At 47.9% G+C, this 13553-nt stretch overlaps 2 protein-coding genes across 6 annotated transcripts in view; both read right to left on the bottom strand.

Moving 5' to 3' along the window:
* LOC122544332 (uncharacterized) overlaps nucleotides 1-3322 on the bottom strand; it is a 29212-nt gene extending 25890 nt beyond the window's left edge. For all 4 annotated transcript variants that reach the window (XM_043683510.2, XM_087982717.1, XM_087982716.1 and 1 more), the window contains exon 1: nucleotides 3201-3322. In XM_043683510.2, the coding sequence (XP_043539445.1) occupies nucleotides 3201-3267 (67 nt within the window). In that variant the 5' untranslated portion in view covers nucleotides 3268-3322. The remainder of the gene's footprint in view (nucleotides 1-3200) is intronic.
* Nucleotides 3323-9365: 6043 nt separating this feature from the next.
* LOC122544428 (uncharacterized) overlaps nucleotides 9366-13553 on the bottom strand; it is a 53258-nt gene continuing 49070 nt past the window's right edge. For both annotated transcript variants that reach the window (XM_087982689.1, XM_087982688.1), the window contains exon 5: nucleotides 9366-9681. In XM_087982689.1, the coding sequence (XP_087838815.1) occupies nucleotides 9631-9681 (51 nt within the window). In that variant the 3' untranslated portion in view covers nucleotides 9366-9630. The remainder of the gene's footprint in view (nucleotides 9682-13553) is intronic.

The following is a 13553-nucleotide window of genomic DNA, read 5'->3' as shown; positions in this document are numbered from 1 at the left end:
TGACCATTCAGCTTGTCCATGCCCCTCATGACTTTATAAATCTCTGTAAGGTCACTCCTCAGTCTTCGACGTCCAAGGAAAAAGTCCCCGCCTCTCCTTGTAACTGAAACCCTCCTGTCTCAGTAACATCCCTGTCAAATCTTTTTGGCACCCATTCCAGTTTACAACATCATTCCTGTAGCAGGGCAACCCAGGCTTGTACGCAGTGCTCCAGATGTGGCCTCACCAATGTTTTGCACAGCCCCAACATGATGTCCCAACTCCTGGACGGTTCTCCCCATTTCCCCCAGTTCCAAAAAAAAAACAAAGATCTGTCTATCTCAGCTGTAAATGTACTCAAGCACTGGAGCTTCCTCAAGTGAAGATGGATTAGAGTCACAGGGTCATACAGACACAGACCCTTCGGTACAACTTGTCCATGCAAACCAGACATCCCAATCTGACCTAGTCACATTTAGTTTAGATTAGATTCCCTACAGTATGGAAACAGGCCCTTCAGCCCAACAAGTCCACACCGACCCTCCAAAGAGCAACACAACCAGACCCATTCACGTACGCTATAATTAAACATGACTAATGCACCTAACATTATGGGCAATTTAGCATGGCCAATTCACCTGACCTGGTCATATTTGCCAGCATTTGCCCCATATCTGTGTAAATGTTCATCTGAAGCACTGGGCACTTCTAGTCATTGTCTGCCACTAGGAAAAAGTTGTTGTGGTTCTGTTCGCCGAGCTGGGAATTTGTGTTGCAGACGTTTCGTCCCCTGTCTAGGTGACATCCTCAGAGCTTGGGAGCCTCCTGTGAAGCGCTTCTGTGATCTTTCCTCCGGTATTTGTAGTGGTTTGAATCTGCCGCTTCCGGTTGTCAGTTCCAGCTGTCCGTTGCTATTATAGGACAAGCCAAACAGAGAACAGCCAGGGAATTCCTAGAGGCATGGCACTCATCCACAGATTCAATCAATAAGCACATCGATCTGGACCCAATATACCGACCACTGCAGCGGACAGCTGGAACTGACAACCGGAAGCAGCAGGGACAAACCACTACAAACGGAGGAAACATCACAGAAGCGCTTCACAGGAGGCTTCCAAGTACTGAGGATGTCACCTAGACAGGGGACGAAATGTCTGCAACACAAATTCCCGGCTCGGTGAACAGAACCACAACAACGAGCACCCGAGCTACAAATCTTCTCACAAACTTTGAACTCAGAAAAAGACCTGTTTAATCCTACTGTTTGCTTACTGTCTGCCAACCAGTTCTCTATCCATTTCAACAGATTATCCCTAATCCCGTGCCATCTAATTGTGCATACAATATCCAAAATCTGAGTAAGGTGAGGGGTGGAGGGGTGACTATTTCATGCAGAGGGTGGTGCATGTTTGGAATGAGCTGCCAGAGGAAGTGGTGGAGACTGGTACAATTACAACATTTAAAAGGCATCTGGATGGGTATATGAATAGGGGAAAGTGAGGACTGCAGATGCTGGAGATCAGAGCTGAAAAATGTGTTGCTGGAAAGGCGCAGCAAGTCAGGCAGCATCCAAGGAGCAGGAGAATCGATGTTTCAGGTATAAGCCCTTCTTCAGGATTCCTGAAGAAGGGCTAATGCCCGAAACGTCGATTCTCCTGCTCCTTGGATGCTGCCTGACCTGTTGCGCTTTTCCAACAACACATTTTTCAGCAGGGTATATGAATAGGAAGGATTTAGAGGGATATGGGTCGGGTGCTGGCTAGATTAATTTCAGATATCTGATTGGCATGGATTAGTTGGACCGAAGGATCTGTATCTGTGCTGTACAGCTCCACGACTCTGAATTTCAGATTTAAATTCAGGTAATGGTGGGATTTGAACCTGCAAACCCTCAAATTGAAGATTAAAGGCTAATGGCATTTCTTAAAATCCAGATTAAAAGCAGTGTTTGATTTATTGTTATCACATGTACCTGAGTACACAGAAAAGTTTTGTTTTGTGAGCAGTACAGGCAGATTATAGCAAACAAGGACATTCAGATCATCAGGGGTTCAGACAGAGTGAGGCATACAAGTTTACACCTGCACAGAAAGTGTACAAAGGTCAGTGTTAGTTGAAGTTAAGAAGCTCCATATAGATGCCTAATAAGAGGCTGTTCTTGAACTGTTGGTAGATGTGCTCAAGCTTCTGTTGCAACATGCAACCATTTAAGGATAGCTATCTTTTTGCAGACAGTTCAGGATTGGCCATACACACTGACTTAGCCGGTGACACCCGCATCCTGTGACTGACTGAGAAGCCAAAAGCTCAACACAAGGATTTGATAACACAGGAGAGATTGATTAGACTGGGACGATACTCATTGGAACTTTGTGGAGTGAGGGGGTAGTCTTCACGAAACATGTTGAGGGCGGCACGGTGGCACAGTGGTTAGCACTGCTGCCTCACAGCGCCAGAGATCCGGGTTCAATTCCCGCCTCAGGCGACTGACTGTGTGGAGTTTGCACGTTCTCCCCGTGTCTGCGTGGGTTTCCTCCGGGTGCTCCGGTTTCCTTCCACAGTCCAAAGATGTGCAGGTCAGGTGAATTGGCCATGCTAAATTGCCCGTAGTGTTGGGTAAGGGGTAAATGTAGGGGTATGGGTGGGTTACGCTTCGGCGGGTCGGTGTGGACTTGTTGGGCCGAAGGGCCTGTTTCCACACTGTAAAGTAATCTAAAGTAATCTAATCTAATCTAATGTTAAATTATGAAGGGAACAGAGAAGATAGAAGCAGGGAGGTTGTTTCACAGGGGGTGAAACTAGAACGAGGGGGGTGTAGCCTCAAAATAAGGGGGAGCAGATTTGGGACTGAGTTGAGGAGGACCTTCTACACCCAGAGGCTTGTGAATCTGTGGAATTCCCTGCCAAGGGAAGCAGTTGAGGCCAACTCGTTGAATGTTGACAGATAGATTTTGGAACAGGAAAGGAATTAAGGGTGAGCAAGCAGAGCTGAGTCCACAAGAAAGATCTAGCCATGATCTTATTGAATGGCAGGGCAGCGACAAGGTGGCCTCCTCCTGCTCCTAGGTCTCATGTTCTGAGACCGGCTTTCGATTGAAATCGATTGCAATAAAAATCCGCCAGCGACTTTGATAGGGTTTGAAACTCAATCGGCACAGCAATTGAACTGGGTATTATCCACCCAACAGAGTGCAACTGGAACTTCCTTACAGCGTTCTTACCTTGAAGATCCAAGGCCAGAAAGATGAGCAGGGCGGTGAAAGTATTTAAGACGGCTTCAAATCCCATTTCGGCTGAGTTGGAGGGTTATCTGCCTCTGTTATTGCCATTCTGCAGCTTTTTAAATGCTGCGCTGCATCCTCCCAGCGACTGAGTTTGGACAGGATGTGGGTAGGTACCCTCAACTGAGTGTTGCCTAGACATTAAACGTGAGATTTCACAATAACTGCGCTTATGTTATTGTGTTCAGTAAGGTTGGGACATTGCATCTCATGAACTTTACATCTGACAGCACACACAGTGTGAGTTGGCAGTCACACAGCTTGCTTGCAAAACTGTGAGAATGCATTCCCAAAACAGCCCGTCCAGCTCAAACTTTCCTTGGTCTTATACCTCATCCCCAATTGCACACACCTTCCCCCCACACCCCCAAGTAGGTGGGGGTGAGCTGGTACACTCTGTACAATGTAGGGGACACTTCCACGGTGTTGTTAGTGAGAGAGATCCCAGACTTGAATGACAGTACATTGCTCTGGGGGGGGAACTGTGAAGGAGGATGCAGAGGGCGCTCAGCGCGATTCGGACAAATTGAGTGAGCCGGCAAAAGCACAGCAGACGCCATGCAATGTGAATCACCCGTGAGGCTATCCACTTTGGTGGCAAAACAGGAGAAGGCAGATTATTACCTGAATGGGGATAGATCAGGAAGGGGAGACGGGTGACGAGACCTGGGTGTCTCTGAAAGTGAACATTGCAAATACAGCAGGCGGTGAAGGAGGTAAATGGGATGTTGGCCTTCTTAGGTACGAATACAGAAGCAGATATGTCTTGCTGCAATTGTACAGGGTCTTGACTATTGTCCACTGTGTACAGTCCGGTCTCTATACCACACTGGGAGCACTGTGTACAGTCCGGTCTCTATATCACACTGGGACCACTGTGTACAGTCCGGTCTCTATACCACACTGGGAGCACTGTGTACAGTCCGGTCTCTATATCAGACTGGGAGCACTGTGTACAGTCCGGTCTCTATATCACACTGGGAGCACTATGTACAGTCTGGTCTCTATATCACACTGGGAGCACTGTGTACAGTCCAGTCTCTATATCACACTGGGAGCACTGTGTACCGTCCGGTCTCTATATCAGACTGGGAGCACTGTGTACAGTCCAGTCTCTATACCACACTGGGAGCACTGTGTACAGTCCTGTCTCTATATCACACTGGGAGCACTGTGTACAGTCCGGTCTCTATATCACACTGGGAGCACTGTGTACAGTCCGGTCTCTATATCACACTGGGAGCACTGTGTACAGTCTGGTCTCTATATCAGACTGGGAGCACTGTGTACAGTCCGGTCTCTACATTACACTGTGTACAGTCCGGTCTCTATACCACACTGGGAGCACTGTGTCCAGTCTGGTCTCTATATCACACTGTGTACAGTCTGGTCTCTATATCACACGGGGAGCACTGTGTCCAGTCCGGTCTCTATATTGCACTGTGTACAGTCCGGTCTCTATACCACACTGGGAGCACTGTGTCCAGTCTGGTCTCCATATCTCACACTGTAAAGTCCGGTATCTATATCACACTGGGAGCACTGTGTACAGTCCGGTCTCTACATTACACTGTGTACAGTCCGGTCTCTATACCACACTGGGAGCACTGTGTCCAGTCTGGTCTCTATATCACACTGTGTACAGTCTGGTCTCTATATCACACTGGGAGCACTGTGTCCAGTCCGGTCTCTATATTGCACTGTGTACAGTCCGGTCTCTATACCACACTGGGAGCACTGTGTCCAGTCTGGTCTCTATATCACACTGTGTACAGTCCGGTCTCTACATTACACTGTGTACAGTCCGGTCTCTATACCACACTGGGAGCATTGGGCACAGGCCAGTCTCTATACTACACTGGGAGCACAATGTCCAGTCTGGTCTCTATATCACACTGAGAGCACTGTGTACAGTCCAGTGTCTATATTACACTGAAGGCACTGTGTACAGTCCGGTCTCTATATTACACTGAGAGCACTGTGTACAGTCCAGTGTCTATATTATACTGTGTACAGTCTGATCTGTATACTAAACTGTGTAGAGTCCGATCTCAATACCACACTGGGAACACTGTATACAGTCCGGTCTCTATATCACACTGGGAGCACAGTGTACAGTCCGGTCTCGATACCACACTGGGAACACTGTGTGCAGTCAGGTCTCTATACCACACTGGGAACACTGCATATATTCGACATTATAGAGGTGGTGGACCTGAGGATTGTGACACACTTGCATGAACTGAGTTGTTAAGCTGATTAAAAAATTATTGACTAGACTGGCACTCTGTCCTCTTGTTACCGGGATTGCTGGGGAGCTCCCGATAGATTTTAAACTGGTTCAATCAAGAATCAGGGCCAGACTATTCAGGTGAGACGTTAGGCAGTACGTCTACACACAGAGGGTGGGAGAGGTTTGGGACTCTCTTCCACAAACACCAATGGATGCTGAGTCAGTTGTTCATTCAATGATCGCATTCATTGGGGAGGTATCAGTCTTGTCTTATTATCGTTGGATTGTTAATCCAGAAACCCAGGGAATGTTCTGGTCCAACTGCACCACAAAGAATGGAGTTTGAATTCAGTAACTAAAAAAGATCTGGAATTAATAGGTCAATGATGATCATGTGTTGATTATCAGGGTAAAACCCCTTCACTAATATCCTTTAGGAAAGGAAACAGACATCCTTACCTGGTCTGGCCTACACGTGACTCCAGACCCACAGCAATACAGTTGACTCTTAACTGCCCTTTGGGCAATTAGGGATGGGCAATAAATTCTGGGCGTAGCCAGTGATGCCCTGTGAATGAATAAAAAATATTAAATCAGAGATTGATAATTTTGTGTTAAACTAAGGGGATATGGACCAAAAAGTGGAGTTAGGCCAGGGATCAGCTGGTGAATGTTGGAACAGGCTTAAGGGGCTAAATGCTCCCTCCTTCAAATCATGCCAGACCTGCTGAGTTTCTCCAGCAGCTCTCCATTTATGTTCCCGATCCCCCGCAGTGTTTTGCTTCTGGGAGAAGGGGTGAGATGAAGAGGAGGTGAGGAGAGACTGGACCAGGGGTGGGCACAGTGGCTCAGCGGTTAACACCCCTGCCTCACAGTGCCAGGGACTCAGGTTCAGTCGACTGTTGGTGTGGAGTTTGCACGTTCTCCCCGTGTCTGCATGAGTAACCTCCGGGTACTCCGGTTTCCTCCCACACTCCAAAGATGTGCAGGTTAGGGCGGATTGACCATGGGAAATTGCCCATATGTCCAGGGATATATTGGTGTATTAGTTAGGGTAGGGGAATGGATCTGGCTGGGTTACTGTTCAGAAGGTTGGTGTGGACTTGTTGGGCCGAATGGCCTGTTCCCATACTGGAGGGATTCAGATGGTGGAATGGCCTCTTTCTTGAGCTGCACAGTCCTTGCGGAGGGAGATCATGCAGATTCTATCAGCAGTGGACTGCTTTTACACCCACAACCAAAGGTACTGTCACCAAAGGTCTGGTCAGATGCAACTTTCAGTAAACCTTACAACGGGGTTTTTAACACATGCAAGGTGTGAGTTCTGATTAATACCGACTGGAGAGTGGGAAGCAGTCTCATGTAGAATTGTTCCATTCGCAAACTGTAAACTTCTCAACCACTGTTGAAGTGTGAGTGCTGGTTGCAAAGAAAAATAACTGGTAAATGAAAAAGCCACAGATTAGGCAAAACGACTTGAACATGATACTGTTCACAGGGTCGGTGTGGACTAGATAGTCCAAAAATGGCTTGCTCTCACATTGCTGGCTCTATCCAGCAAGACTGGGAGGACTAGCCATTAACAGTTCACACATTGGAGGCAACTCAGAGCAGATTCACCAGATTGATTCCAGAGACAAAGAATGTCTTATGAACAGAGATGGGGAGTGCTGTATACTGTCTGGTGTTTAGAAGAAGGAGAGAAGATATAACTGAGGTCTATAAGATGCGAAAGGGGATTGACAAAATTGATGTAGAGAGGGTGATTCCCTGTGTAGGACGATCTGGAACGAGAGGTCACAGTTTTGGGACAAGGGATGGCAGATTTAAAACAGAGATGGGGAAGAATTACTTCTCTCAAAGGGTGAGGAATCTGTGCAATTCACTCGTCCAGAGTGCTATGGAAGCTGGGTAAACGTAAGGAGGAGACAGATTTTTAATTAGTAACAGGTTAAAGGGGCTGTGGAGAGCAGGCAGCAGAGTGGAATTGAGGCCAAGATAAGATCAGTACTGATGGTGTTCGAGGCAGAGCAGATTCGAGGGGGTGAATGGCCTCCCCCTGTTCTTACTTCTTAATGTTCCTCCTGAAAGCTTAACCCTTGAACCCTCTGATTATCATCAGTTCCTAGTGTAGCTGAGAATTAAAACTCAGTGGACACAATCCAGAGACTTCCTGAGGGGAAGAGAAAGGAAATAGAGAGGAGAAAAGACTTTGAATTGGTATAGCGCCCTTCCGGAACTTTGTTTTGTCAACCATTCCATGCGATTGCTGTCAAGACCCCTATCCCTAACTGCAGCCCCTTGGAACCGAGTGGACCATCTTAGAGGGCAGTTACGTGTTAACGCCTTCAGGTCTGGAGTCACGTGTAGGCCCTGAGCAGGTGAGGGAGAGTGGATTTGCCTCCTGAATGGGAGGGCCAGAAGGTGGGGGGGGGCGACTTTTACGAACATCGACAGTGCAGTCGCTGTCAGGTTGGGTTTTAATTCCGGGTCCTACGCTCCAGAAAGAGTCAGGAACCAGATCCGAAGTCTTGGCGCTGCCGCGGCACTGGGAACCGTCGTCATCTGCACAGCAAGATCCCACAGAGGAGTAATGTGACAATGGCCAGATCGTTAACTCTTGCGTTCTCCCTCCTTCTGGAGAGAGGTAGCTATTGGCAGGGGGGGGGGGGGGGGGGGGGCGTTAATTCCCTTGTCCATCCTTGACATTTTCCCATGCTCCTCTGAGCCAAGTTGATCTTGCCCAGGGAATGCCCTGTGTGCCTCTGTCTGAGTGTATTTCATCTGTGCATCCTTTGCTCACTGTGGTCTGCTCGTAAACAATTCTTGTCACTGTACTTTGGTATGCGTGACAATCAATCAATCAAGTTTACCTTCTTGCACCCCCATCCCCCCACCCCCAAGCTCTGCCACAGAGAGGGATTCGAACCTGCGACTCTGAAGCAGGAGTAGCTGAAATGGCAGAAAATGTCACGAGGGGCAAGGAGACCCTGGGGGCAAGGACAATCTTCCCAGCGCGGGATGGCATGGTGGCTCTGTGGTTAGCACTGTTGTCTCACAGCGTCAGGGACCTGGGTTCGATTCCAACCTTGGGGTATCTGTCTGTGGAGTTTCACATTCTCCCCATGTCTGCGTGGGTTTCCTCTGGGTGCTCTGGTTTCCTCCCACAATTCAAAGATGTGCAGGTTAGGGTGGATTGGCGGTGCTAGAGTGTGCAGGTTATGGTGGATTGGCCATGCATTAGTGTCCATGAATGTGCAGGTTATAGTCACAGAGATGTACAACGCAGAAACAGACTCTTCAGTCCAACTTGTCCATGCTGACCAGATACCCCAACCCAATCTGGTCCCACCTGCCACCACCCAGCCCATATCCCTCCAAACCCTTCCTATTCATATACGCACAGGTTAGGGTGGATTGGCCATGCTAAATTGCCCATAGTGTCCAGGAATGTGTGAGTTAGGTGCATTAGTCAGGGGTAAATGTAGAGTAACAGGGCAACGGGTCTGGATGGGATTCTCTTCAGAGAGTCAGTATGGACTTGTTGGGCTGAAGGGCCTGTTTCTACACTATAGGGACTCTATGAAACTTCCAAGATCTGCGGTATAGCTGCAGTGGGGTCCGTCGCTGTTCCTTCTCTCGGTGTTGCTCCCAGACTTCAGCTGGAGTTCCTCCAGCCAACCTTCTGCTTTCCCCGAGACAGAAAAAAAAACTGCAGATGCTGGGATCCAAGGTAGACAGGCAGGAGGCTGGAAGAACACAGCAAGCCAGGCAGCATCAGGAGGTGCAGAAGTCAACGTTTCTGGTATTGACCCGTCTTCGGGACTCCCGAGATGCAGTGCGTGTGTGGCACGGAGCCGTGTCAGAATCAGTTAAAACCTGAAACCTTTATTTCGACAACATGGTGATGATCAACCTCCTCCGAACGGGCTCAGAACTGGAAACTGCGGAAGGATTGACTGACCTCTTCCTGTGCTGTAAACATTTGACTTATAAGAGAAGGCAGAGGCTGCTTCCTCTCTCTGACATTTGGGGAAGCAGATTTGCATCCTCATCTGTGCTCAGCTATCACCAGTTCTGCTGAAAAAGTCCCTTATTTTCACAAAGTAACCATGACGAAGGTCAGCAGCAACAAGGTTAAGAGTTGATGGCGTCCCCGGTGTGTTGAGCCAGTGCTGTTTGTGGACCCTGTCGGTATAAGAACGCATGAGATCAGAGCAGGCTGAGAACATTCGAGAGTGATAGGAGTCTGGAATGTGCTGCCAGGGGTGGTGATAGAGGCAGATACAATAGGAGCATTTCAGGAGCTTTTAGATAAGCACTTGAATATGTGAGGAATAGAGGGATATGGACCACGTTCGTGTGTGGAATGAACTTCCAGAGGAAGTGGTGGAGCGGGTACAGTTACAATGTTTAAAAGATGTTTGGATAAGTAGATGAAAGGGAAATATTTGGAGAGATAAAAGCCAGGAGCAGGCAGAAGGGATTAGTTTAATTCAGCACAATATCGTGGGCTGAAGGGCCTGATACTGTGCTGTTCTGTTCTAATCCTCACCACCTGGATGAACACATTTCTCTTCGTCTCTGCTCCTGTCCCCCCGCTGTCATACAGTCCCACAGCACGGAAACAGACCCTTCGGCCCAACCAGTCCGTGCAGACCAAAATCCCAAACTAAACTAGTCCCCACCTGCCCTGCTCCTGGCCCATATCCCTCCAAACCTTTCCCGTTCATGAATTTATCCAAATGTCTTTTAAACGTTGTACCCGCATCCCCCACTTCCTCAAGAAGTTCCCTCCACACACGAACCACTCTCCGTGTAAAACGTCTGCCCCCACGTCCTTTTTTAAATCTTTCTCCCTCGTCTTGAAATTCTCCACCTTAAGGAAAATACACCTGGCATTCACCTTACCTATACACCTTCCGATTTTATAAATCTCTGTGAAGTCATCTCCTACGTTCCAGTGGAAAAAAAAATCCCAGCCTGCCTAGCCTCTCCTTATAACCAGCAACATCCTGGTAAATCTCTTCTGAACCCTCTCCAATATCCTTCCTACAACAGGGTGACCAGAAGTGCACAGTGCTTCAGAAGACACCTCACCAGCATCTTGTACAACTGCAACATAACATCCCACCTCCCACACTCAAAATTCTAAGTAATGAAGGCAAGCGGGCTAAACGCCTTCTGAACCATCCTGTCTACATTGATGCAAACATCAAAGAATTATGTACCTGAACCCCTTGATCTCTCTATTCTACAACACCAGCCAGGGCCCTCGTTTTAATTGTACAAGCCCTGTCCTTGATGATTTTACCAAAATAGAAAGCATGGTTAGTAACTTTATGAATGACACCAACATTACTGAACAGGGAGGAAGATTATTTAAGATTACAAAGAGATCTTGATCGTTTGTGTCAATGGGCAGAGTGGCAGATGGAGTTTAATTTGGATAAATGCAAGGTGTTGCATTTTGGTAAAACAAACGAGGGGAGGGCTTGTACGATTAAACGTAGGGCCCTGGGTAGTGTTGTAGAACAGAGAGGGACCTAGGGGTTCAGGTACATGATTCTTTGATGTTTGCCTCACATGTAGACAGGGTGGTTAAGAAGATGTTTAGCACGCTTGCCTTTGTTACTCTGACTTTTGAGTGTAGGAGTTGGGATGTCACGTTGCAGTCGCACACGATGCTGGTGAGGCATCACGTAGGGCGGCAGGGTGGCTCAGTGGTTAGTTAGCACTGCTGCCTCACAGCATCAGGGACCCAGGTTCGATTCCAGCCTCGGGCGACTGACTGTGTGTGGAGTTTGCACATTCTCTCTATGTCTGCGTGGGTTTCCTTCGGGCGCTCCAGTTTCCTCCCACAGTGCAAAAATGTGCAGGTTAGGTGAATTGGCCATGCTAAGTTGCCTATAGTGTTCAGGCATGTGTAGGTTAGGCGCATTAGTTAGGTGTAAATGTAGAGTAATAGGGTAGTGGAATGGGTTGGGGTGGGCTACCCTTCAGAGGGATGGTGTGGATTTGTTGGGCCAATTGGCCTGTTTTCACGCTGTCAGGATTCAATTTAAATGACAAACAAAGGTGGACCCAGCACCAATCTCTGTGGCACACTATTGGTACCAGGTCTCCAGTTTGGAAAACGATCCTCCACCACTATCCTCTGTCTCTTATTATCGAGCCAATTCTGTATCCAATTGGCAAACTCACCCTGAATCCCCTATGATCTAGCTTTCGAACTGGTTGACCGTGCAGAAGCTTGTTGAAGGCTTTACTGAAGTCCAAGTGACCAATACCTACCGCTCTGGCCTCATCTATCTTTTCGGTTACTTTTTCAAAAAACTAAATGACAAGAAGTGTCTTTAGGAAGGATTGGTCCTGTCATTTTTCTCCTGAACAGGACTGCTGTAAATCTGGTTATGAGATGTCTGCACCATAGAAAGAAAAGTAAATAGCTTTGGAGCTTTTAAAGACAAAAAAAAGCATGAATGGGCAGAGTCAGGCTCACACAGACACAGTGTTTTCATAGAATCATAAAACACCTAAGTGTTGAAACAGGCCATTCAGCCCAACAGCCCACACTGACCCTCCGAACAGTAACCCTCCCAGACCACTCCCCTACCCCATTAGTGCATTAGCCATTTACCTCTGACTATGGGCAGCACGGTGGCACAGTGGTTAGCACTGCTACCTCACAGCGCCGGGGACTTGGGTTCAATTCCCACCTCAGGCAACCGTCTGTGTGGAGTGTGCACATTCTCCCCGTGTCTGTGCGAGTTTCCTGCGGGTGCTCTGGCTTCCTCCCACCGTCCAAAAAATGTGCAGGTTAGGTGAATTGGCCATGCTATGTTGCCCGTAGTGTTAGGTGAAGGGGTGAATGGATCTGGGTGGATTGCTCTTCGGAGGGTCGGTGTGGACTTGTTGGGCCAGAGGGCCTGCTTCCACGCTGTAAGTAATCTGATCTAATGCACCTAACTGATGAAGGACTCCTGCCTGAAACGTCGACTTTTCCTGCTCCTCGGATGCTGCCTGACCTGCTGTGCTTTTCCAGCACCACTCTAATCTTGACTCTAATCTCCAGCAACCGCAGTCCTCACTTTCGCCTAATGCACCTAACCCACACATCCCTGAACAATTTAGCGTGGCCAATCCACCCTAACCTGCACATCTTTATCAACCCTCCCTGAATCATTGGTCCACCTCAATGGCATATGGTGCCAATGCTTTCAATGGGGGAATGGTTAACATTAGGATAACATCTGCTCATTCTCTCTGCTAATCTCCCAGTCATTGCCACCCTGTCTCTAAACTCCCCCACTCTTCTTACTTTTCTTATGTATACACAGGTTGTGAGCAAGCGGAACAGGAGTAGGCCATTCAGCCTCTTGAGCCTGTTCCGCCACTCACTGGTCATAGCCTTACTCCCTATACCTGCCTTTGGCCCAGATGCCTTCACACCTTTTGCTAAACAAAACTTTATCTATCTCAGATGTAAAATTAACAACTGATCCACTGCTGTTTATGGAAGAGAGTTCCAGACCCCTCTGTCCCACTTTGTGTGTGGAATCAGACGTTTTTTTTCCCTACAGTCAGTAATGATTATCATTAGATTTTCAATTCCAGGTTTTGTCGCCCAGTCCCTAATTGCCCCTTGAGAAGGCAGGGGGGGATCTGCCTTCTTGAACCGCTGCAGTCCTGTGTGGTGTATGGATCCCTAACACAGGGCCAAACAGCAAGGGATGTTGGGTACACTGGCCAAGTGAAACTCTAAAGTCATAAAACCTGCACGCCAGATGCAGCATCCGTTAGGGAGGGAGTTGCAGGATTTTGGCCGATATATCTCCAAATTATTGTTTGTTATAGACATAAATGATATGGATGAAAATGTGGGGGGAACATTAAGCAAATCTATAGATGGCACCAAGATTGGTAAAATGGTGAAAAGCAAAGAACATGGTTGTAGATTATAGGAAGATATGGATAGGTCAGTCAAATGCGCAGACCAATGGCAGATGGTGTTTAAGCCTGATAATGTTGCCAGGGTTGGAGGATTTGAGCTATAGGGA

The sequence above is a fragment of the Chiloscyllium plagiosum genome, unplaced genomic scaffold (genome assembly GCF_037043375.1).
Source record: "Chiloscyllium plagiosum isolate Xiang-an unplaced genomic scaffold, Cpla_swu_hap1 HiC_scaffold_44, whole genome shotgun sequence".
Lineage (NCBI taxonomy): Eukaryota > Metazoa > Chordata > Chondrichthyes > Orectolobiformes > Hemiscylliidae > Chiloscyllium > Chiloscyllium plagiosum.
The sequence above is the reverse complement of the archived record's forward strand: the minus strand, read 5'-3'. Positions and strand labels throughout refer to the sequence as shown.